Below are 25,832 nucleotides of genomic sequence, written 5' to 3'. Positions count from 1 at the left end.
AGCCGAGAAGATAGAGAAAACTGGATCTGAGAAGAGCTCGAGATATTTAGAAGAAAAGCTGTGAGAGAATCTCTCTCATATCGAAGCTCGAGCACATTTGTCCAGGCACATATACAACCCGATTAGTGAGGATGAATTATAGGAATAGGTGAGACGAAAAATGTGACGAAGACGAAGAGGGGTTGAATAGAAAATATAAATATTTAGTAATAGATAAATCGAAAATAACTTGGATAAGAAGACTGATGTGCACTCATTTTCTATTGACAAATTGACAAATATTGACGGAAATTAAAAAAAATATAATAAAAAAGTATGTTACATCTAAAATCAGGGAACAACACTATTTTATATTGTCTGTTTGGAAAATTTTAATATTTCAAGTTGAAAGTTTCGAATTTTGAAATGGAGTATATCAGCTATTGCTCCATAGGGAAGATTTTAAGTTAAACGTTCAAAAAGAGTCCTATAGTGCTTATTGTTAGTTAAAAAATCAAAATTTCGAAACATTGATTTAACACTTCAAAAATCAAAACATCGTTTGGACTGTTTTTTCCCTACTCTACTTCTAAACTCACCCTATATGCTGACAAGTCAATTCTCAAACTGTTGTGAAGTTGATCAAGAAGTTTCACAAATCGTTCTTTTCCGAAGTTGGATGCAGCAAATCTATCAGGAGCAGAGACTGCTGACGTGGCAGTTGTATGAGCATAGTACCTAAAAAGTATGAATTATAAATTGGGAAAGTCAGTTTTGGGGAAATACATTTTTAATTCTTCTGCCATATCGTTTTCCATATCTAGAAAGAAGTAATAATAACGATATAAAAATTGAAGAAGTTATAATGAATCTAAATTTTATTGTGTGATTGTTTGTCTATGAGATTAGTCTCTTGATACAATAGTAGTTTGAAGAAGAAAAAGCATAAAGACACAAAATAAGACGTCACCTTCTACCATCATACTGGCTAAAGTATCACATTTCCATGAGAAAAAAACACTTACGCATTTATATTGGCCAAAAGTGTTGACAAGACTGCAGGTACTCCTGCGCACATGTATCTAGTACATAGGCATGCGAAATGAGTCATGGCCTAAAATTGAGCAAAATTAACAATTTTTAAGAACATTTTCATGACATTGGACCTTGCAATTAGCACAACAACTTATTTGAAGATTATTCAAATAGACTCTTATCATTGAAGTTTTTATTTCTAAAATTCAACACTTTGAGCTAAGTTTCCATATATCAGACAAGACGCCTGCCTTGCCATTTCCGTTTTTTAAATATTTAAAAATTTAAATATTAATACCATTGAAAAAACTCATGCTCACCTGGTAAATACTTTCAATTCCATACCGCATCGCAAATTCTTCAGCAATCTCTTGACCAGTTTCCTGGAAGCAAACTTTCCAACTATCTTCGCCTCGAACTTTTGGAAGTTTAACTTCTTCATCTACACAATGAGCAGCAAAAAGATGTTCATGAAGACATGTATACTGAACATGATACGGTGCAAGTTTCTCTTCTCCCTTGATTTCAACATTGATATGCAATCGAATTGCTCCGGATACAGCAGATTTATCAGTTCTCTTTTCAAGATTATACCAGACATCCATTTCACCAGATAAAGTTCGAACTTCAATTACTGTTTGTCCCAAGAAATCATCAGATTCACGAGTCAATTTTTGCCTTAACTTGGATTTCAAATCATTATCCTCGTCCCAAACTCGAACTTTAATTCTGTCCGTGGAGTTGTGGCATTCACTGGAAAAGAGGGTTTTTGAAAAACAGTCACGAATCTCAAGAGAAAAATAACTCACAAATGAAATTTCTCATTCCAAACTGGATTGAGCTCTTGGTGTATGGTTCGTGTCCTTCGTTTGGTCTTTCCAACTTGAGCTGTCACATATGGATCACTTTTTCCGGTTTTGTCCTTGGCAATAAGTCCCTGCGCACAAAGCACTGAAAATGAACTTTGTAAGAAATGGATCAAAAATTGAGTTAATGGTTGAAGAGCGAACTTGAATCCAGCATCTAATCACTAGTAAAGATTTATTAGGACTCTGGGAAAAATTGAAAAGTTTATGCCAAGAAATTGTTGGATGAGCTGATCAACACCAAAATCAAAATATTGCAAAAATTTGATAGAAAGTTTCCAACTTTATTAGGAAGTTGTCCAACTTTAAGCTTCTCATTGGTTGATACAGTGATTGAGAAAAAGCTTACTAAATTTAATACCACTTTCAAACTGAGAAAAACGATTTTCAAAACGAATTTTAAAAACAAACCTGTCAATGTAATCTTTGCACTCCATTTGCTACTTCCTTCCAAAATAGACGCCTTTACAGTTTTCAAAGTCTCTTTTTGAATATTCTCATCCACATCAAAAACTGTTCTAATCATCTGAAACACTTCAGGCTTATTCTGTTCCTGAATCTTCATTCGATCTCTGATAACATTGACAAGTGACTGTGTTCTATCAGCTTCTCCATGTTTCGTCGACTTCTCGGCTGCTCTTTGAAGACAATCAGCGCTGAGCAATTCACGACATTTATCGTGAACTTTCACTTGACACTGAGTACATCGCAATCCTTGTCTAGCCAATCCCCACAATAATCCTTCGCATTCGTAACAAAACGTGGGTGTTTGGAATGTTGTAGTTGCGAAGTTGTGAGGAGTTGTTGCACTGATCGGGTAGATCAATGCTTGTAGAGTTTTCTTGTAGACATGAGTTTTCTGTAAGAATAAATTACATAAAACTGGAGCAAAAATCAAAAATTAAAAATATGACTAAAAATTATCAGTCATCAGTTCTCACACACATAATCAGGAATTTTTTTTCAAAAAAGTTTTTAAAACTAATGATAACGAAATCGAAAATTTTGTTGAAACTCTACAATTTTGTGCACATTGCTCCCAAGGAAAAATTAATTATTACTGCTTAAATAAAGAAGCATAACTTAAAACGTAACCAAGTATCCCAAAACTTACTAATTCTGTATCTGAGAACGTCGTTCTTGCCGCATTCGCCAGACCTGCTTGCGCACGTTTTGTGGCCATCGTCTGAAAATTGTTGGAATTTCAAATAAGTTTTCGGTACTTTCATGCTAAGCATTCATGCAGTAATCATTTAATGCAAAATTAAAACATTTTTCAATTGTTGTTTAAATCTGAAATCGATCGTTGTTAAAGCAACAAAGGGTGGGGCGAGAAGCTGTAGGACATGCAAAAACTTAAGAAAGCTAAAATTAAATCTTTAGCTAAAATCAAAAGGTTTCATGAATGAAACTTGAAATATGAAAAAATAAACCAAAAAAAAGCTATTCATAGTTAAGAAAAAGCAAAGTTCTAAAAGATTTCTGTTGTTTTGCAATTTTACCGTATCCTACTAATAGAAGAAGTGGTGTAGTCTGTCTTACCTTTAGAACCTGAAATTGTGATAAAATGCAATTAACGAGTGTGATGGGTAAGGGGAAGGAAATAGTGAAAATAGTAGAAGGTGAAGAATTTGAGGAGAACAATCAGAATTTGTGCTCGAGAAATTTTAATACTTAAGTTTTCGTATGTTTTATGATCTTATATTAAACAGTTAACCGTCAATTATATCAATATTTCAATATGTTGTAGACACACTGTGTACTTGATTGATTGTCTATAATTTTATTCAAAGATGTTCAAAAATTTTATTGTAAAATTAAATAAAAAACAATTACGAAATAGTTTTCATTCGTCCATTAAATTTAAAATTGTATCAAAATCTCGATTTTCAAAATGAGATCTCTTGAAAAGTCATCAAATTTTTTTTTGGCGGTCAAAAATGTGTTCAATAATCATTAAATTAGAATTAATTTCCGAAAATTTCACCGTTTTTCGAAAACCTGAATCGCCATATAAATCTTTTAGAGATTTTTGAGAGGTCGTTATGAAATTTTGTATTTTCTGGGTATTTTAAGTTTATTGAGTAATTAAAAACCTCTTTTAGTTAATGTTTCAAAAAGTTATAGAATTTTGAAGTGGAAGTAAACACAAAAAGTTTAGAAATTTAATTAATTACCGGCCACAGTGACCTATAAAAACTCAAGATCTAACCATTTATCAAAGTTTCATGTTAGTAGTAGGTTTTTTGTTGATGTTAGAATAATACTGAACATTGATCCTCCAGAAAATGTTAGCATATTTTAAACATTTTTAAATTGTCACTCCTCAAAATTTTTTGTTTAGAAGTTTACAAGTGTGCAATCAGAGTAGAAGAAGTTTGCTTTAAATCTTAATAAAATTTCAGACTTACAAGTTCGGAAACAAGTGGAATACTTGTCTTCGTTCGGGCCACATTCATGTTTGGAGCTGCATCGATTGATTTGTAGAAGGCGTTGGCAGCCGAACTCCCGTTCCCGTCAAGCACAGTACTCTGAAAACAAATTTGATTTAATAAAAGAAATATGCGATCGCCATTAATCTATTACACTAAATTAATCAGTCGGAGCCATATTTTACCTTTCCCATATCTTTATAAACATCCAATAAATTCTTCTTTTTATGAGCTTTTGAATCAGATTCACATCTTGCTGCGGGTGGCTTCATTCTCACAATTTTTATTTCTTTTCGCAATGGAGCAATAACAGTTTTCTTCGGTATCCGAATACACGTCATACTCTTGCTTTTCATCGGGTGCGGTGTTTTCTCAGTTTTCCATAAAATCGGACAACTTCTTGATTTCTTGATCTTCACCCGCTTTCGTTTCCGTCGGCGTGGCATTGCAGATCTTACACGTCTGACTTTCTTAAATGATTTGGAGAATGTGAGTAACTGTTTCATCGGATCAGAATCCCGACTTGCAGGTTTTGATGGAGGTTGTGGAGGAAGGCTACTGTGATTTGTAATAGCTGATGATGTCTTTGAAGTTGTGATACTCGTATTTTTCAGATTTCCGGCATTATAAGATATTGATTTTGGAACAGAATCTTGCGGAAAGAAGATATTTGATTCAGCATTATGTAGTTGTGTTCCATTTTTAATTTCATTTTGAGTTTCTCGCATTGATCCTGATGATCCTTCTTCTAGTTCATCTGGTGGTTTCATCTTTTCTAGATAAACACTAACAAGATTTGTTGTATATATTCGTTCTCTTCCACCATTCCGATCTTCATATGATTCCTTTATCCTATAGATACTTCTTTTTATTTGTGGATTTGGAGACACTGGTGATGGCGGATCACTGTTAAGATAGGGACCAGGTGACATTGGAACTGCAAGACTTGGCACTGGATTCATTGATGACGTGGATGGTGTTCTAGATGGATCGGGCGGTGTTTCAGTCGTGGAATCCAATTCATTTTTGGAAACATTGTTGTTGTTATTGTTGTGATTGGCATAAAATCGAGTGGCGCCTGCTGGTGACTGGAATTGAGACGCCGTGGCGCCATGTCCAGCCGGCGCCAGCTTTGGCCGGTACAGAAACAAATTTTGCAACAACGTTCCCCCCGTGGTGGCCACCAGTGAAGCTTGAGATGACTAAAATTGAATTAAATAAAATAAGATTACTGAGAAAGAAAGCAAGGATATATGAGACGAAAACGAACGTTAAAGTTTTATGTTTCACTACGCCAGCTTAGTACCGTTTGAGTAATCTTAGACATTTTCCATTCAAATAATAAGTACACTATAGAAAACACTCTCCAAACTCATAAATAAAAGTAGTCGTGAAGATTTATTTCTAGAAGAATGTTTATCTTGTGACGAGTTGGATAAATATAGCTTAGATCAGATGATCTTAAAAACACAACTTATCCTGATAAGAAGTTCAATACCTCTTGCGGAGTTTCCAAAAAATGATAATCAATCAATTTTCTTAACCGTTATCCAAAAAAAGTGAGAAAATGGAGTAAATAGAGAGCAAAAAGCAGCAAACAGGACATGAGGTCGAGGACCAGCGGGACCTCAAAAATTCGTTAAAAGCTTTCAAAAGTCTCCAATTTCATTTGGTCTTCTTCTTTCTCCTGCCACTTCTTCATCAAAATTTACTGCATTTTTATAAAGTGTTGATGTTTTGCAATCAAGAGCAGAACAACGAAACATTTACGAAATTTGAATATCTGAGATTGAATGAGGATGACGTGGCAAAGGAAGAAGCCGTGAAGATGAAGACTCGAGTGTGTCAGAGAATTGTAACAGAATCGTTCTCTTGGGAAACAAATTTGTGGAGTGAGAGACGAAGAAAAAAAGGATTTTAAAAATAAAAAGGGGCTTCTTCCTCCGTAACTGGTTCTCATTTTCTAGGTCAAAGATGACGTGGATTCCCTCAAGATCATGTGCCCAAAACTGCTAAAAGAGGGGTCTAATAAAGGGGAAAAGAGTTGAATTATTGATGAATTGTACTGGATAGTAGGACAAAAAAAAGAAGAAGACGACTAGTTGAGAGTATTTAGAATTGAGAACAAATTAATTTTTTCGGCTTAATATTGGTTGAAAATGAAAGACAAAACAATTATAGATACAAAAACATTTCAAATATACTATCCCATATTTTCCAGCTCAAAAGTAATGATAGTAAAAACTGTCTGGAAAATGAATATTTGAGAAGTATATTTCAAATAACGTGAGTCAGGATAATAATTTTAAAACCCCGTATTTGAAAAAAGGCTCACTGACGTCAAAGCGGCTCTAAAAAGTGCTAAACTCCTTGCTCAGCTGGGGGTACAAGGTTTCGGACTCGTAAACAGGTCTGCTGGTCTACTAGATATCTCTGGAAACTTGCTCAAATGTTTCCCGAATTTTTAACTTTTAATAGAGCCTGGAGAACTTTTCCGAACATTTTTGAAACCTTAAAATAATCTCATTAAATAACATTTGTCAAATAATAGAATATGGAACGACTAAATGAATTTTCAAAACATTATTCAGACATTTCAATGAGTATATAAAATGAGAATACATTTGAATGTACTTTTCACAACACAAAAAAATCCGTCAAAGACAAAACATCGGTGAGTTAGTGTGACTTCTGACTTGTCTCAAGTAAAAAGAAAAAAAAAGAAGGGGAAGAAGAAAACGAAGAGGGGGAATAGTTAACTAGTTATTTACACAAGGGCTTGAACACAGTCAATGGAAATTTCACGACTTTTTTCATTATCTCATTTCCTTTTTTTCTAATCCTGTATTATTTTTTTCGAAACTTGGACATCTTCATAGCATACCGAGATAGGGGAGAACTCTACAAAACTGCCAAATGCGGCACGTTTTCCAAGATTTTATTGAAGATTAATTGAAAAAAAATAACGACTTTAAGATTTTACTGAACAAAAGCGAGTTTTAGTTTTACCTAATAACTTGTAGAGAGGTTCTCGTAAAATGGCGAAATACCGATAAATGACAATTTTGAGAACCACTCGAAATCTTCAAACCAAAATAAATGTTTTTTTTTTCAAATCAAAAAAAATTGTTATGTTTGGAGAATAATTTTTAATTCAAAAAACATGCCACGATTGTCCATGAATTCCTGAAAAAAGTGTTGCCGTTCACCCGACAAGGATGCAATTTTAACAACACCGTAAAATGAGTAGATTGAATTAATTTACATTTCGATTGTCAGAGTTTTATACATAAATTTCTTGGGAGTTTTAGATGAAGAAACTTAAAGAAAAACCGCTTAAAGGTGAAAATGTTGTGAGGAGAAATGAGAAAATGAGTGGAGATATGCAAAGTGCGTTGAGAGAAAAATCTCAAATACTGACGAAGCCAATTGAAGATTCATTTTGATCAAAGTAAGAAGTAAATTTTTACTTTTACTTCTAGAAAGGAGTTAGTGAGAAAAAATGACGCTTGTTGAGAAGAAACACCAGGAAATGACATACTTCCGATTGATTTCTTTACAAGTGTTTTGGTCTTAAAAAATATGTGTATATAATATTCGAAAACTACGCAAATGAACTTTCGAAACTTTTTAATTCTCTGAAGATGTCTAGAAGCCTTAAAAATTGTGAAAGATTTTTTAAGTCTTCAAAGCAAAATTGAAAAATGAAACCAGATGAAATACTGAAAATTAAAGGTTTGGTTGCCACAGAAACAATATTTGAAAATGATGTATAGGATTTGGAGCACAAAAATAATTATACACTTGGGAGATGGGATGAATCGAGATTTTCTCTCTTTTTTTACTCAAAAACTGCCCGCGGGCTGTCATTGAGTTGAGAAAAAAGAAGAAAAAGTGAGTAATATTCAATCATGTGCTAGTAAGAAAAAAGAAGAAGGGAACAAAAAACGGAAAATAATAAACCAAAGCATCGAGAAGGAACGGGAGAAAAAATATGGAGAACAAAGAAGCCTTCGTTAAAGATGAGTTAATGATCTTGGAAGCTTTGATATTGAACTTATAAGTTGATTCACTAGCTGTGGTAGTAATTCATGAAAACAAAATTTCGCTTTAAATGTGATGCTTTGTTTTCTTGCCGGTGGGTACCGCCGTAAGCACTGATTTCATTTTAGAAAGTTTGAATCTGCGTCTTTAAGTTTACAAATGCACTCCGGCAATCCGATTTTTCAATAATTCGACAACTTGGGAAAAGCAAAATGCCAAACTGTCGAATGAACGAAAAATTCTAAAATTCCTAGGATGAGACGTAAATAACTGAACATTTTTAATGATTTTTTGCTTATTTGGATAGAAATACCATTTTTCATGAGAAAAAAGTTTAAAATGCAATCAACGAAGTTCAAAGCATTTAAAGTTGTCACCCCCTTTTTTCCGAAAAATAAGACAATTTTTGGAGCGGTTGACTGCGCAACGATGACGGGGCGACGGAGCCCAGATTGTGTTATGAAAGCGAAAAAAAAAAGAATTGAGAGGAGAAATGTGGAGCCACACGTCCATTGACACAGAAGCAATAGAGGCGGAAAATTGGATGGCGACGAAGGTGCTGCGGTAAAATAGAGAAAATTTACATGCATATATTTATACAGGGTTTTTAGATGACAGTTGGTGTCTCAGTGCTTTTAGAATTTTCATTTTGTTTTCAGTTTTCAATCATTCCTCCCTCATTTCCGGACGAAATGCCATTGTTACCAAGATTTCTAGTGAAAAGTGGTTATTAAGATTTCTGTTGGAATTTCATAAAAACAAGAAAGTCGGATCTTTGAATTTTTTCGTTGTGAAAAATGACTTTCATATAATTCAGTTTGAAATTTTGATAAAATTTTGAAAATCAATTCGGTAATGAATCAATTCGTTGGGGAGCCATTACTAGACATTAACGTAACAAACGTTGAAATTTGCTTGTAGGTTTTAATTCCATTTGTGGGGTTTAGAAGAAACAACACAATTTTTTTTGAAAAAGAAAAAAATGCCCAGCCTAGAAAAAAACAGAAACTTCTTAAAAGAGTTTTCTGAATTTAGTAAAACCTTCAAATCTTGTTAAAAACTTTCTTTGTCTAAAAGTACATAAACTCTTGAGTTTTGAATCCAAAAATTAGTACTCCAACAATTCCGAAATTAAACCTCAAGATTTTTCTTTTCTAAGAAAAATGCTCACAGTCTACTTGAGCAATCAAAAATCTGCTACTATCAGAATGTGTGAAGTACGTATACTTGAAAAAGAGCACACATCACTTGAAAGTTTGGACTAGAAAAGAGCACATTGAAAGGTCTTGGAAAGACTTTAGAAGACGTGGAGTGAAGGCAATTATGAAACATAATACATCTATACAATGGACTTCCCTCCCACAACCAACAGGAAAAAAGAAGAAGCTGTCATCAAAAATAGAATCATGACAAACTGAAAAATGAAAGAGAAAAGGGAAAATAGAGAAAAAAAGAAAAAGAAGAGGTCAGTTTGAAGCCCAATGGTCCGTTTCCCCCTTTACTATCGTCGCAATAAAAACGCGAGCTGGTTGGCTGGAAAAACGAGAGAAAGAAGGAAGAAGTCTGAATAATTTGATTAGGTGCTGTGTTGGTTGTGAGGTGTGAACTCCTGAATGTAGGAGATACAGACAAGTTGAGACAAATTTACGACCGACTAGTGACTTTAAATATAACTTTGTGGTAAGAGTTGAAAGGAAAAGCAAAAACATCAAGATGCTCGAAAAGAGTTTTACAAGGTAAACATCAGAAACTAGAAAAGCCTATCTAAACAACATTTCTCACTGAATAAAAATAAGCTTTAAATGCCAATTATCAAACTTACTAAAAAATTTGTCATAATAATGTTGAGTGATGAATATGACTTTTTTTAAAATGTTTTAGTTTTTTCTAATAAAGGGAGAGAAGAGCCAGTGAGGATTTCGGCCTAATTTAAAATAGGGGACTTTTTGAAAAAAAAAAGCATTTGGCTAACTTCGAAATGATATTTGAAAAATTGAGTAGTGACTACTTTTTGATTGTAATTAGAAACAGTTTCAAAATTTGTTTTGAAGCTTTAAAACTATATATATTGATTTTAGGTTCACATAAGTAGCTTTAAAAATTCCCTCGGCTCTAGACCACCTTCAATTGAGTTGTATTAATTGTAGAAAAACGAACCCAGCTAAATAAAAGTAAACAGCTAATCTGACATCATTTTTACATAAATAAAAAAACACTACCTTCATTTTGATATTTCAAGTTTAACTATATTTCGTGAGAACTATAAATGCCAGTTTCAAACGTTTCAAATTAGTTGTGATCCAAAAAATGAAGCTAATAAAAAATATCTGAAAGATTGAACGACAAATTAGAGGTGGAAATGTACAATCAGAAGCCAAAAATGATCAGAGTTGGTAGAGCTTTGAAACTCTAACAACAAAAAAAACAGCTGACCACTGCAATATTTTAATTCCTTACTATATTATTTTAACGTGCTAAAAATTGAGCAGGTGAACGTGCGTGTTTTGAGGACATTTTTTTTTGAAATGGAGACATTCGAAGTTTTTTTGGTCGGTCTGTTATGTTATTCAAAAGTTAACAAATAAATAAAAAAATAACTAGGAACTTGTTATCAATGAAGTTCAGATATTGAACTATGACGGAAACGCTTATTTTTGCTTTAATGTTTTAATTTGAGTTTTTCAAAAAATTGAAGTTCTCAAAAACCGTTCACATTTCCTCATTCTGTTCATTTTTTGTTCTAGTTAGAATTCGAGAGCTTCGTTGAAGCGAGAGTATGAAAATTGAATGCTAAAAATATTCCGAGTATGCACATACAAAATAGCAAAAAAAAACTTTTGGAGGCGAAGGAAAAAGAGTGCTTTCAAGAGAGTTGGAGAGTCCGAGAGAAAACGAGTGACAACTAATAATTTGACTAATTAAATATCCAAGTGTACATACACCTCACGTCTGAACATCTTTTTCTGATAGTTTTTTTCCAGAGCAGTGTCACTCGGAATGAAAAGTGTGTGCCAAAAGGACCATGAAAATATTTGACATGGATGCATGCTTTTCTATATTCACGGGTCCGAGAAAAACCGGTGTATGTTTGCCAATGGATATAGAGCGACAGAAAAAAAGCAGTCAAAAAACGAAAAAAAGAGCGGGTTTGAATTGAATTTTTAATCGTAGCCGTCGTCGTCGGGACTTATAGAAAACCGAGTTAGAAAATGGCATTGTTATATATGAAAATTTTTTTCGTCTAGGTGTTCATAAATGTGGGAAGTTAGAAAACGAAAATTAATGATTGAGCTCCTGGTTCTCTAAAAATATTTTCTTTTTTTGTGTTTTTTTTAGGTTTTAAAAACAAGAACGCCTACACAGAAGAATTATGGATTGAATTTTGAAAATAAATGTGCATTGAGGAAATCTTTGGTAAGTTAATTTTGTAATTTTATAAAACTCGGTCACACGAAAACACACGGATTTATTCGGATGGGTCTCGCCACAAGAAAAAAATTTTATGCTACAGTTTATGAAAAAGTTTATGTAGCGATTGTTTTTCCGCTTGATTGATAAAATTTTCAAATAAATGTTTCTCGATAATGCCAAAAATCTGTTCAAATCTAGTCCTGGTAACTTAAATTAGAAATATATCTGGAAATTTTCGACGTAATTATCAAATAACAAAATCAATTACACTACGAATTATTATAATTGTAAAAAGAAGTAAATTTTTAACTAAAGTTCACAAAAAGGCTTTAAAAAATTTCTCAAAACTGAAAACAAAATGAGAATGAATGGAAATGAAAGAAAAATTTCCGTGTCCCTAGTGGTAAACAAGTGCTCCCTCGCCGTCTCTCTCATTAAAAATTTTTTATAGTTTACATTTACATTTCGATCATAAATATCAATCACTGAATTTTGCAATAAATATTTAAAATGATTCAAAAAAGGGCAAAAAGAAACCGGATACGGAAAGAGATGAAAAGACAAATGTGAGACATGAGAATAGTTTTTGCCATCTATATCTTTTCTTTGGGGTCCCGCTATCTTCAGTTTTTGACGTTGAGAAATGTGTTCAAAGCTAAGAATATCCAGTGGTTCGAGGTCGTGTCGGCGGTGTCTCGGGAGTGTTTCAAGCACACAGAATTTGAATTATGGAAGCGTCACGAGTGTTGGGTCATTGACCAAAAAAGAGAGTTCTTCTTACTCTTCCCGTGGGGGTTAAGAGACTAGATGCATGGTATACGAAACTAGAAAAGTTGTCAGAAAAACATTTTCAGAATGAAAAATTACTAGAAACTTTGATATTCTAGTGATGGGATATTAATGGGTAACTATTAACAATTAGAAGAAAATTAGAAGCATATATTTATGTCCACGATCTCTTTTTTTTTAGATAATTAATGTATTACTTGTGGAGTCAGACATTTTAGGAAGAGTAAATAAGGAATGCACAAAAAATGCACCACAGAGTATGGAAAAAATGGAAAAAGGAAAAGAAAATAAAAACCAGAATTTATAGGAAGCTCACTATCGATTTTTTTGTTTGAATCAACTTTCAACTCCAAACTTTGTACACTACAAGTTTGAGATATAACAATTGTATAACCGGAAATAAGATGAACTACAAAAAAACAGATTCTTCTGGAAAAATGTCATGTTGTCGTTATCTTGTTCTTCAGTACTCGAATCTTGTTATTCTGATCTATTGTTTGTTCTACTTCACTTCTTTATTTCTCCATCCATTCTCCATCTGCCATTCAATTATTGCACTCCGGAAATTGGAGAGTACGTGTTAGGCTCCGACTGATTACATACACAATATACCCCCATCTCCCCATTTTCGAAAAGAAATAAAGTTACAAAATAGCGTACCTTAATTCCGAGATCAGCACAAACTCTCTTGTAAGCATTATGCCAAAGTTCCTGATAATTCCTTTTTTCCTCTTCTTCTTGAATTGTCTGACGAACGATATTGTTTCCGAAATCTTGTTGCGCTGTTGAATCTGATCGATGATAGTGATCTTGAGGTGAAGCTGCACTATGATCATTAGGTTTTTGATTGTCCTTTTGTTTCTGAATATTTATGAATCTTGTTGAGCTTTAGTATTTGCAAAATGGCAGTTATAGAAGGTTATTCAAAAGTAATTATAGAGGCAATTGAAGGTACAAAATATAGCTATAGAAAATAATTAGAATAATTATAGAAATTCCAGCAAGTATATCTAGAATATATTCTACAGCAGACAATTTTTGGTTGCAGCATGCCGGGACTTGTAATTATTGTCCCATTTAAATAAATATAGTCGAAAAAAGAAATGAAGAAGTTGAATACTAACACGCGATTCCCTTTTTTTTTTCAAAGCTATGTAATCAGTGAGGCGGAAACCTCATTTTCAGTTTTTTTTTCAGCGGTTTCCATAGAAACTATCGATACCTCTTCCTGTCCTTCTTCGTAGCCTTCCACATGTTGTTTCCAGTTGTCTTTTTCATTATCTTCTTCTTGAATTGAATCATATCTCCAATTATGGTGAGAATCTGGACGCCCTGGTCTTCCACTGTAATTTTCCATATTCTTTTAGAAAATGAATCTGGTATTACCAACCTTTCTGACATTTCATCATAAAATCCTCCACCACTTTCACTTGGTCTATCTGTTCTATCTACTGATGGTGTTCTTGTGAAAGATACTCGGGATCCACGATCAACTTCATCATATTGGTGAGTGTCATCTTGATAATTCCATGCTTGGGAAGATGTTGGGCGAGATGACGTAGATGGTTCGCGCCAAGTGTTTGCACCTCTGTAATATTAAGAAATAGTTTCGGTTTCACTTGGGGCAGAAATTTTGTATAAAAAACAGCTTTAAAAGAATTTTTTGATATTTTTCTAAATGTAACTGTTTATTTCTATTTATGTGTTCATTGAGCTTTTATGTGAATTTTCATAAATATAATCTTCTAAGTCTTAAAATGAATGTAGTTCTATAAAAATTATTCAACCATTACATAGGTTTAAGCATTGAACACATTTTGGGGGCTTGCTACATAATCACGGTAGAATAAATTAAACTTACGTTCTAATATGTCCGTTTGGAGGCCTACTATTATAAGAAAGCGGCTCACTCTCATTCCAATATTCTCTGAAAACTGAAAGTTAATTTTCAAACAAGAATTTTTATTTTTATTCTCAGGTTTTTTCTTGGAACATTTTTTAATCTTGGAATCTTCTAAAAAGACTCATAACCAGTGTGTCGGAGGAAATGTTTTATCTGTTACAAGTATGTAGTTTCCTTTCTTTTATTAGTCTTGCACCCCCTTTGGTCTATTTTTTTTTCTTTCTGATCAAATTAAAGACAACCGAGATATGAGTCAAATGAGATCAGAGAGCAGATGCAACACTAATATGAAAATATCTTTTTGATCTGTAGATCACATTACATTGGAGTTCCCTCACTTTTTGATAAAACAAACCTTTGATAACTAGAATTATAATCATTCCTAAAATCATTAGGTTCTTGATGTGTCGTAGAATAGTCATTTGTTTGACCTTCAAAATGATCTTCCGAATATGTTGGATTAATTCCATAGTTGTCTTCTTCGGGATAACCATTCTGATCGTACACGTATTCTGGTTCACTGTGCTCAAGAATTGGTTCATCTCTTGGCAGTCGACCACTTGACATCGGTGTGTCATATCGTTCTTCACTGCTAGATGCGTACCCGTAAACCTGATCGAATTGACGTCTAGACGATGAAGCAGCCGGCGGAACGGCCGACTCGCCAAATTCTCGAACCGGAGTCACCGTGTCCTCGTATATATTCTGATGTTGTTGATCTTGATCTTGATATCCTTGCCGTTGATATTGACTGCTACTACCACTTGGCGCGTATTCGTCGTTATAATACGACGAATGTTGATCGTAGGTGTCTTGGTGGTTATAGTCGTCGGATTCGGGTTGATGTCTAGCGTGATAGGCGTCTTCTTCGTCCTCATAACTCGCCTGCAACGTCTAAGATTTTGTTCCAAAGACTTTTCAATTAAGATTTCTAGTTCCTCTATTCGAGAGGGAATTTTTAGGAAATTGTTCCACCCTCTCGAACAATTACAGGATGACCAAAATTATAGGGATCAATTGAAATTATAATTATAGTATAAAAAAGTTAAAACATCCAAAAACATTTTCCGAATCAATGTAGAAGTTTGGGAATGTGAAATTGCTCCTGGTGATTAACAATTATTTATTTCAACTATGTATTAGGTCAGTCAATAAGTTTTGTCGTTTTTTCCAGTTTTGATTTTTTCTTAGATATTTTTTTGTGGTATAGAAGATTGTTAGTAATGACAAGCCCAACGATATCAGCCATATCGGTCAACTTCCAGGTTATTTAAAACTCCGAACTATGACAACGAAAAAAAAAATTTTTTTCGATTTTTTTAATTTCCTCATGAAATCAAAAACTTTGTATGCGTAGATGTATTAGACAGTTAGTTAAATATAACTGAAAATTTTCAGACTCAGGCTTAGCTTACTGGTAGCGCTACATCTGTTGAAAGTGCCTAAGACGCTTGCAAAATTGCCTTTTTTATTTTTGAGCGGTGCTAACTTTGAAACCATGAGAGATATACAAAAGTAATTTATTACAACATTAATGTGCACATTATAAGCTACAATTTATCAGTTTGATGCAACGTTGGGTCTCCTCCCGTTTCTGAGTTACAGACGATAGTAGTGAGCTTGGTCCAATTTTCAAAAAATCCTAATTTTTCATGTTTTTGCATGTAACTCCAAAACCAGGTATCAGATCAAAAATCTTTAAATCAAAAAGTGCTTTTCAATTGTTAACAGGTACTCAGTTGACCGTTTTGTTATATCTCATGTGTGCGCAAAGATATGAATCGTAAAACAAAAGTTGCGGAAATTTCTGAAAAATTTCAAAAAACATCTGGAAAAAATATCCGAAAATATTTTTTGAGAGATAACTTCTAACTGTTTTTTGATTATGATAGCCTAATTGATAATAAAAATATTACATCTGAGAAGAATAAAATGGGTTTTTGCAATATTTTTCATATTTTTCTGATCATGCATTTTTTTTGCTCCTTTGAAAATTGGACCAAGCTCACTACTATCGTCTGTAACTCAGAAACGGGAGGAGACCCAACGTTGCATCAAACTGATAAATTGTAGCTTATAATGTGCACATTAATGTTGTAATACATTACTTTTGTATATCTCTCATGGTTTCAAAGTTAGCACCGCTCAAAAATAAAAAAGGCAATTTTGCAAGCGTTTTAGGCACTTTCAACAGATGTAGCGCTACCAGTAAGCTAAGCCTGAGTCTGAAAATTTTCAGTTTTATTTAACTAACTGTCTAATACATCTACGGATACAAAGTTTTTGATTTCATGAGGAAATAAAAAAAATCGAAAAAAAAATTGTCTTTTTCGTTGTCATAGTTCGGAGTTTTAAATAATTTGGAAGTTAACCGATATGGCTGATATCGTTGGGCTTGTCATTACTAACAGTCTTCTATACTACCACAAAAAAATATCTAAGAAAAAATCAAAACTGAAAAAAACGACAAAACTTATTGACTGACCTAATACTTCAAAATCTTTGGAGTTTACTTTATTTGAAAGGATTACACAATTTGAGGTATGAATTATTAGAATGATCAGACATCTACCGAGTTCTCCGCCGTATATTTAACCTCGCACTGTGCGTATCAAAGTGTTTTCATAGTACGGTGCGGAACACTGTGAATGTCCTGCCAAACAGTCACACTCCCGATTGTGAAATTTTCACAACTCTCCAACTTCTTGGTAACTGGCGTTCACGGGCAATATGTTTGTTTTCAGGTGTAGTCATAATTTATATTTAAAAATATACTTAAGATCTAATTATATTTTTTAAAAGCTGACTACTCAAAACTAGATAAATAACTTTCAATATTTTATCCATAAAAACTGGTCACCCTGTATTTACCAACTTACTGCGCCTTCACGAGTGTGTAACAATTGACGTGTTCGATGTGGATGTAGATGTGATTCGTATTGATGTGCCGAACTGTTTGGATGTAATTGATGATGGTTGACTGGAACGGACACGTCGGATGTATAATCACTGTCTTCACTCAAACCCGCTGGAAAGAAGTAAAAGGCTCTTTATTGATACTAACCCCGCTATCAATCATTTCTCACTTTTTGTTGTGAATGGGGTTGAACAAAATATGACTAAGTGCTTTAAAAGTGAGTTGATAGATTATCAAAGGGGTTTTTTTCATGAGGCCCTCCAAGGAAAACATTGTTGTATTATTTACTTTAAAAAGTTCATATTATTATTAAAATAAACTTACAATGGTTAAACGGCGCCCTGTGATGGTTGTTGGGGCCCAGCTGATCCTGAAAATTTCGTACTATTGTTAATTGTGACACGTTTGTTCAGAAGGTTCCAAAGTTTCAAAATGAACATTTGTTTCTGACGTTTAATATTGCAAGTTTCCTGTCGACAGAAAGTTATTTTTTTGTCTTATGATCAAATATTTATAAAAACTTGCGACAGAGGTCAGATTTAAAAAAAAAATTGTCAAAGTTAGGAAAATTGGAAAATTCAAAACATGTTCGGGTGATTAAAACTCTGAGCATTGCCACATTCACAAACTTCTATTATCTTTCAGATCCATGTAATCAAAATTTAAATATTAAATGAGTGAAGAACTGCCACTATTCGATCTTCAAACTATTTCAAACTTACGTGTTCGATGAGTCCGTTCAACGCGAGCAATCTGGACTGAATATCTTCGTCGTGGCCTTGTACATCTGAAAGAAGTTCGAAAATTGATTGAAAAAATTGAAAATTCGCAGAAAATTCAGTTGATTGATTGGTTCAATGCATTTTAAATCTATGTCTTTGAAAGTTTTCGTTCGGGGAAATAGAGAAAAAAAGAAAAATGAGCAAGGCGATAAGAAGGAAAAAGTTTGATCGAAGGAATATGGACACGATGAGTATGAATAAACTATGAACCAAAACTACCCATATTCGAAAATTTCCACGAAGAAATTGTGAAAAATATATATGAGCTCTAGTTTCCTAGAGTTTAAACTAGAAGAAATTAAATATTAAAATTTTGAAAACAATGAATTATCTTGGAATGCTTTATGGAATTTCTTCAAAACTTTTCCCAAAAAGATGGAAAAGATGAAGGAAAAGTAGAAGAAGAATATGGGCGTATTTTGTGTGAAAAAGAGATATATGATGTTGGTAGAAGTGGTGGTGAAGCTGTGTGGAATATATGTGTATGTGTGCGTATCGAAACAAGTGTCAAGAGCAGAGATTCGACAGCTCGGTTGAGCCCATTCCGGATGTCGAATGAGACAATTTGCGCATCTTCAATGATTGTATGTGTGTTGCAATTTCTTAGACGGGCATGTTGTCAAATTGGAGATTTGTATTGAAAAATGGGTAAATATGTGAACAAGTGCACAGAGGACTACTAGAAAATATTGAAATTGAAAAACAGATCAGAAAAATACCAAAACCGCGAAAATAGGGTTTTTTTTTTCATAAGTCTTGGCATTGAAAGTGTAAATGTGTGTAAATGCCACGATATCATAGTAAATCTCTTCAAATAATTTAAGTTTATCAAAATTGGATTTTTTGTAAAAATTGACTGGCTGGAGAGATTGAAGAATCATACAAGTTTTGACATTTTTGATTGAAATAATCGGTTATGTTGGACTATATATAATAAATAAACAATATTGCCATTGATAAGACTTTACTGATGTTTAATGTATCTGAAAGACATCCTAAAATTTTGAAGAAAACCGTTTTTCAATGATTGTTACAGATAGATCAGAAGAAAATGTGATTATTCAGATCCTGGAGCTTAACAAAACAAAAAGAAACAGGTGCCCCTTGCTCAGAATACAAAGCAGAAAAAGAGATGGAGATGGAGAAAAAGGAGAAAAAAACGGAAGACGGGGACGGAGAATGGAGAAGAAAAGTAACATAAGGGAGGGAGTAGTAGAAGCAGAAGATGATGTGGAAAACGACTTCTTCGTCTTTTTGTCGTTTGCTTCTTGGCGCCATCGTTGTCACCGAAGAATACGAAGAAGACGAAGAAGACGTTGACATCGAAGGAAGAAGCAGAAGAAGAAGTATGTGTGCCAAATTAGGAGCCGAGCCTTGTCTCCTCCCGAAGAAAAGTTGAAGCTTCTATGCAGTTGATATGTCAAAAATGAAAGACGGCAACAAGTTGAAAAGAGAAGGCAGAATAGGAAATGAAGAGAACAATATGCAATTATCAGTTAACGACTTCAAACTTGGGTCAATTTTGTTTTTGGGTATTCACTTCAAAACTTTTCCTCTTTCTTTTTTTTTTCGAAATGCAAGAGTTGGGTTTATTACAAGATCCAAAAAAGAAAAAAGAAAGAAAGAAAATTGAGGTTTTCCTAGGTTCAATTTTCTAGAAAAAAAAAACACACCGGCGCAAATCTAATACTTCCATATTTTACGAGCACCTTTTCTAGCTTGTCAAGATGTGAGAAAGGAATGTTTTTTTAATTTTCCGAATGAAAATCAGTTAGTATTAGTAAAATTTGTATCATTGGAATTTTTTGGAATTTTTTGGGCGAATTTCATTTTATAGGCATTCAAAGTAGGTGGATTTTGTCTAATGGGGTTATTCAAGTAGTGGCGGAAAATTAAAAAGTGTAGAAAAATTACGTCACAACTGTATTCAAGTATATAAAAACACGTATTTAAATACATTTTGCTACATAACTTGAATAACCCCATAAATGAGTAGAAAATAGTCCAACATATTTAAAAACTGAGTTTTTTTTTTGAATTTTTCAAGTTTTCGGTCATGTTTTCGACAATTGTCAAACTATCGAATAAATTAGGATTAAAAAATTACTGCTATGGTCATGTGTCAGTGGTCAGTGGATGTGCAAAAGCCTACAATTTTGACATACAAATAATCAAAGTATCATTAAAATATTAAAACCGATGAATAATTTTTTGATCGACTTCCAAAATTAAGTTTGACGAAAATTGAGGAATTAATACTTGCATTCTATAAAAAAATCAAAAATTTTTGAAAATATATTTTATAATTTTAGTACGGAAGGTCATTTTTAATTGTAAATTCAAAAAGCAACAAGCAAACTTATGATTTAACCTATTAAAAAGAAAAACTACCATCATGATTTCCAAAACAAAAAAAAGTGAACTCCGTGATACCGTTGGAAGCTAGCTCCAGAACCGCCGTGCATTATTTGTGAGCAAATCGAAAAGCGAAAAACGGGGAGCAGAGTCAGTCGGCTCGTAATTAGTGTCTTGGCCGGGGGCTTTGTGAAAGATTTATCGCCGAGCTAAATCTGAATACATTCACCTTATTCTCTGTTATTTTACCACCGTTGCATTTTTATTTCTCAAAAATATTGGAATGAAGCAAAAACGAGGTTTTACGGAGTTTTTGGTATTATCGTATTTTTACTAAATTGAGCTGCATCACCAAAACTCGAAAAAAAAACAATTGAAGCTCGGGAAATTTCAAAATGTAGACATCTTCTGAGTAGAAGTTCTTTGAAGTTAAAAGTTTTAAAAATTGAAAATTATCTGAATCTGAGTGGGATTTAGAGACAAGTGGCTGCTTGTGTGATCTGCATTTTCTTCCTCTTCTTCTTTGTCATCGGAGCTCTTGAGCGGCGAATTTGTGCAAAGTATCAAGAGTATTCCCTCATGGGAAGCGTTGTCAGATACTCTCTCACATTTCTTTTCGAGAAATGAAGACTAAAACGGCTATTCCAAATTTTCAGAAATTTTGATTTTTTTGTTCAGATTTCTTTCGGTAACTGACTGGAAACGACTGAACTATTTTTGAACAAATGAATGGAGATTTCAACAAAACAAAACAAAACTTTGAGACATGGATATCGTTTAGAGTAAAAAATAACAAATATTAGTATGTAAACTGAAACAGTGATTTGCAAAAAAAAAATTAGAAAATGCAAAGAATAATCAAGGTTACACTGGGAACTTGGTTCCGAGCTGCTTCAGAAGTTTTAGAGTCATCCTCATAAAATTTTGGCTGCAAAACATGTCTAGTACTAAACCACCTGACATATCTAAAAAATTCCAGTCAAAAAATCAAATTGTTAGAATAAATGCAAAAAATAATTTTGTCAGTTATCATGCTGTAATGAAATTTCAATGTCACACTTGACTAATGAAGAGTCATAAGGGAAGAAAAGGAAAAAAAGATACCATTATAATTTTTTGATAATTTGCTTCTCTATTTTATTTCAAATTTTGTTCGCAAAATGGTTCAAAAAATGTATAGGAAACACGGAGCTTCGAAAAGAGAACTAGAAAGGCTCAGGTGAATCATGGAGACGAAGAAGCCTAAAGTGCTCGACGTTTTTGATGTATGAGGTACACTTGGAATTGTTCAGAGGAGAAACAACGGATGGAACGTGGAATATAAAGAGAGAAGAAGACGTGTCAAGAAACCGATACGATGTGAATGGAAAAATAGAAGGAAACAGTTTTTGAAAGAAAGAAGAAAAGAGAAAAAATTGTAAGCGTTTTAGAAAAAGATATTCCAAAAATTTTATGGGAAAGAACGTTTTGGAATTTGACAGTAACATTTTTAGGTTAAAAATGCATGTCAGAAATCTTATGGTAACAATTAGGTTTCACTAGAATATTGGAAAATGTTCATAAAATTCTAAAAAACTGTAACAGATTGTGTGTCTATCGTGTTGCATGATCAATAACAACGGATCAATCTGATGGAATCTCGTATTTTAGTCTTGCATCCATTTGCTTTACATTGACAACTCTTATCTTAATTGTCGTTGGTTTTTCCAAAACTTTTTCAACAGTAAAATATTATCTAATATTTTTCAGCGTTAAAGATAAGGATTACTTCAACTGTGAATTTATCAGCAAATACAGGAGAATCTGATAATTTTTATTTTGAGCTTGTTACCGCTAACTTCTGAATAGTTTGTTCAGTTTTGAACAATATCAAGATAATTTTGAATTGGTTTAGATTAGGTGTTTCTGAATGCAATTAATTAAGTTAAATTGTAAATTGATTATGAACAGCAATTAGCTCAATGTGCTTCAGCAAGTAGCATGATCAGGCTTTTAGAATATATATATTTAGAAATATATAAGAATATATAATAGCATAAAATAATTAAGATTTAATCACAGAGGAGGGGAATATCAACAAAAATCCATACTATAAGAAATTATAATTCTGAATAACAACCACTCACCAAAAGGAAGCTCAAATCGAACATCAGTCAACAAGTTATGACCTGTTGGACCACGTGTTCCTACAGTTTGACCATTTCTTGTTTCAAGTTCATGATCCATTTGAAGCCATTGACCCGAACCTGCTGCATTGCTGAAAATCAATGGGGTATTTTTAGAAAACTGATACATTAATTTTAAAAGTTAGAAACCACTTCCGCTCAATTACGACAATTATAGGTGGCGAAAACTGAATAATTGCACTTTTCCATTGTAAATAAGAAACGTTCATATTTTTTCGTAAAATTGTATTAAAGTATGTTGCCATTTTAGTATTGGTTTTAGAGTGATTTTAACTGACGACTGGAAATTAAAAAAAAATTTTACCTGTATCTAATCTCCGAAAGTGGCATATAATGAACACCTATTAATTTGTCCCATAAAACGCCTTTGGCCCATAATTCGAGTACCATTCCGTCGTCAGGTCGATTTGTTTCACTGAAATAATTAATTAAATATGAGGTGATGTGGTTTAGCTGAAACCTTAATGTTTGATTAATTGGTTTTCAAATATAATTGTTGTTATTTTAATAAAATAATTGTAAGTGTAATGAAAAAAAAACAAGTAAAACGTTCCAAAACTAAAAAAAGGAGGCAAAATAACACCAATTTACGCATAATGGTATTTTTCCTTCCATAATATCAAATATTACTATTTTCAGCTGTTCTTTTTTTATAACATTTACAAAAATCGGTCTCCTTTACCGTATTTCACCTGTCAATGACAACTTACAAAATGAATTCCTGCTCCCAGCATGGTAAGTTGCCACGCACAGCCACAGTTGTTGATTTTACAGTCTGCAGCTTCACCGTCACGTACGAGTTGAATTCATCTGAGATCAGGCATTTAAATTGTTTTTCAAAAATTTAAAAACTGAAAAAAAACATGCTCTAATGATAGGGAGGGCGCGAAACGTTAATGCTTGTACAAAACCTCTTTAAAATTTATAGAAAATTTCAACTCAATCCAAGTTTTGATAATCAAAATTTTAAAAATCAAAACTTGATAAGACTTTGGTAAAACGAAGGTGAAAAGTTGTTGAGATTTCATTTCCAAAAAGAAATTTGAAAAAATCTAGAGAAGATTATAAATCTGCAAAATCTCTCCAATCCTAAATAAAATCGCAACTTCAAAATTTTTTTACTGCTGGACAACTTATTGGCTAATCCTAAAAATGGGACAGTTGAAAACAATTGGGTCCTAAAACAAGAGTTAGAATGTAACACGTTAACTATAAATATGCTCTCATGAAAATTACTGGGACGCTCAGTTAAACTTTTGTACCCAGGGGAACAATAAAAAAAGAAGCTATATTTTTTTTAGTTGAAAAGAAAAAAAAAAAGAGAACAACGTGAATTATAACTCAATTTCTGGCTCAAACTTGAGTGAAAGATCAAGAATCTTTAAAGTTCTTTCTCATGAGATTTATAGTAAATGTAAAAAGCTACTAAACATTGAACGATTTGTTAAATTTTTTGAACAAGCTGGTTGTATTCTTACTATTACTATATGCTCTTACTATATGCTTTAAAGATGGGGTACTTTTAGCGGGATTTTGTCAACTTACGTTTAGAATGTGGGGTTTTTCGAACTATATGTGTAACTTCAGACACATTCTTTACTACTAATACTTAAAAAAACGAAAACATTTGTTCTATATTCTCAAAATTAAATGAAATATCAAAAATTATTTCAAAAGCATTGGAAATATATGTTTCGCTTAATTTTTAATAATTTTTTAAAATTTTAATTCCATAATTTTTTCTTGAGCTTAACGTACATGATAAATAACAAAGTTTAAGTTTCATTTCATTTTTCTTGGTCTTTAAGCTTCCAGTCCACCGTATCTTGTTTCGTCTCCGGTGCCCTCATTCATTCGTCATTCCATTTCAAACGTTTTCCCCAGTGACTTACTCTCTTGTTTAGAGGTGCCCCCGGTGCTTCTATGTTTAATTTCCTGGCAACTTTTTTCCGGTTTCTTACTTTTTACTTACTCACTTGCTCACGAATGTAGTTAAACTTTTCCTGCCTCTTCAACGACTCTTTTCTCTTATCTTACTCTAAAAAGGTCCCAAAATTTGATTAAAATTTGCCAAAAAAAAGGGATGGGAAAATAGAAGAGGCGGGTGCATACACATACATTCAGAATACTAAGCACATCTTGTACGTGATGTTGAGGTATAAGTTGTGCATTATTTCGTGTGTCATCGAAGCATGAAAACGCGCGTTTCACGATGAGATTTATTATTCGGGAGGTCGCCCCGTGAAACTGGAATGACAGGTGTCACGAATGATGAATTTCTCAGGCGACAACTACAAATCGGAGCAACGCCACGCATGATCGTTTCTCGATTTGCAGAAAGGGATTTATTCAGATTTTTTAGTCTTTCACCCAAAGGAGGTGGACATTTCATTTAAAAAAAGTCAGATCCACATTTCAGACATCTGGCAAGTTAATAGTTTTTTGTTGAGATAAAGTGATGATTCATAAAGTGGAAGAGCCACTTGATTTTCAGTTAGCTCTGACTATGATTTTTTAAAAGTATTTGGAGCAGGAGCATCTTTTGGTTCTATGGTCATCGAGACTAATTGTAACAGTACTGGCACACTGTTACATTTTCAGATTTTTTTCAAAAAATTGGCAGAACTCTCAGAATATTTGTTACATTATCTACTTCAAGTTTCAGGGAATTTCCAGTATTTTTCAAACGAAATAAATTATTTTAAATGAAAACTGAACTATATATTTTAAGTTATAAAATCAATAGAAATACTCACCGACAGCTCCTTGAAGTCGTGCTTTTTTAACTGAAACAATCAATGTTAACATCTCGTCCATAACTGAGTGTCGATGGTCTCGTATATATGTATTCTCGAGACGGCAAGAAGAACACAAATAACAACTCACTGGTAATGCAGAGCAACCTCATGCTCATGCCATCTGAAAGTTGATCATCATTGTAATCTCCAACGTCATCCATCCCTTCTGATTGTTGAAACGTGGCATATTCTTGGGCGATGGTTGAAGAGGAAGCGGCCTCCCCAGATGGGTACGCGCCGCCGACCAGTTGTTCCAATGCCGAGAACAACTTGGTCTCCTGGAGAGTTTTTGGATCAGGATTTTCAGAATTTTAAGGTTTTAGCGAATCAATTAG

The 25,832-nt window shown here is 33.3% G+C and overlaps 1 protein-coding gene across 11 annotated transcripts in view; it reads right to left on the bottom strand.

Annotated features, from left to right (window-relative positions):
- Positions 1-25,658, bottom strand: part of unc-13 — a gene marked incomplete at both ends in the record, with an annotated part of 31,332 nt that extends 5,674 nt beyond the window's left edge. The window contains 22 exons of one of the 11 annotated variants that reach the window (NM_001026702.3): positions 579-717; positions 1,005-1,093; positions 1,335-1,767; positions 1,824-1,965; positions 2,292-2,739; positions 2,995-3,066; positions 3,423-3,431; positions 4,292-4,411; positions 4,498-5,514; positions 13,217-13,417; positions 13,779-13,899; positions 13,947-14,144; positions 14,418-14,483; positions 14,815-15,344; positions 17,339-17,487; positions 17,701-17,746; positions 18,099-18,163; positions 22,640-22,770; positions 23,004-23,114; positions 23,410-23,509; positions 25,456-25,485; positions 25,586-25,658. In NM_001026702.3, coding sequence (NP_001021873.1) covers positions 579-717; positions 1,005-1,093; positions 1,335-1,767; positions 1,824-1,965; positions 2,292-2,739; positions 2,995-3,066; positions 3,423-3,431; positions 4,292-4,411; positions 4,498-5,514; positions 13,217-13,417; positions 13,779-13,899; positions 13,947-14,144; positions 14,418-14,483; positions 14,815-15,344; positions 17,339-17,487; positions 17,701-17,746; positions 18,099-18,163; positions 22,640-22,770; positions 23,004-23,114; positions 23,410-23,509; positions 25,456-25,485; positions 25,586-25,658 — 4,290 coding nt within the window. Of the gene's footprint in view, positions 1-578; positions 718-1,004; positions 1,094-1,334; positions 1,768-1,823; positions 1,966-2,291; positions 2,740-2,994; positions 3,067-3,422; positions 3,432-4,291; positions 4,412-4,497; positions 5,515-13,216; positions 13,418-13,778; positions 13,900-13,946; positions 14,145-14,417; positions 14,484-14,814; positions 15,354-17,338; positions 17,488-17,700; positions 17,747-18,098; positions 18,164-22,639; positions 22,771-23,003; positions 23,115-23,409; positions 23,510-25,455; positions 25,486-25,585 lie in introns of those variants that run through there. The other 10 variants (NM_001263573.3, NM_001026703.4, NM_001026700.2 and 7 more) reach the window with 10 other exon arrangements.
- Positions 25,659-25,832: the final 174 nt, after the last annotated feature.

The sequence above is a fragment of the Caenorhabditis elegans genome, chromosome I (genome assembly GCF_000002985.6).
Source record: "Caenorhabditis elegans chromosome I".
NCBI classification, from domain to species: domain Eukaryota; kingdom Metazoa; phylum Nematoda; class Chromadorea; order Rhabditida; family Rhabditidae; genus Caenorhabditis; species Caenorhabditis elegans.
This window is presented reverse-complemented; position numbering and strand designations above follow the sequence as displayed.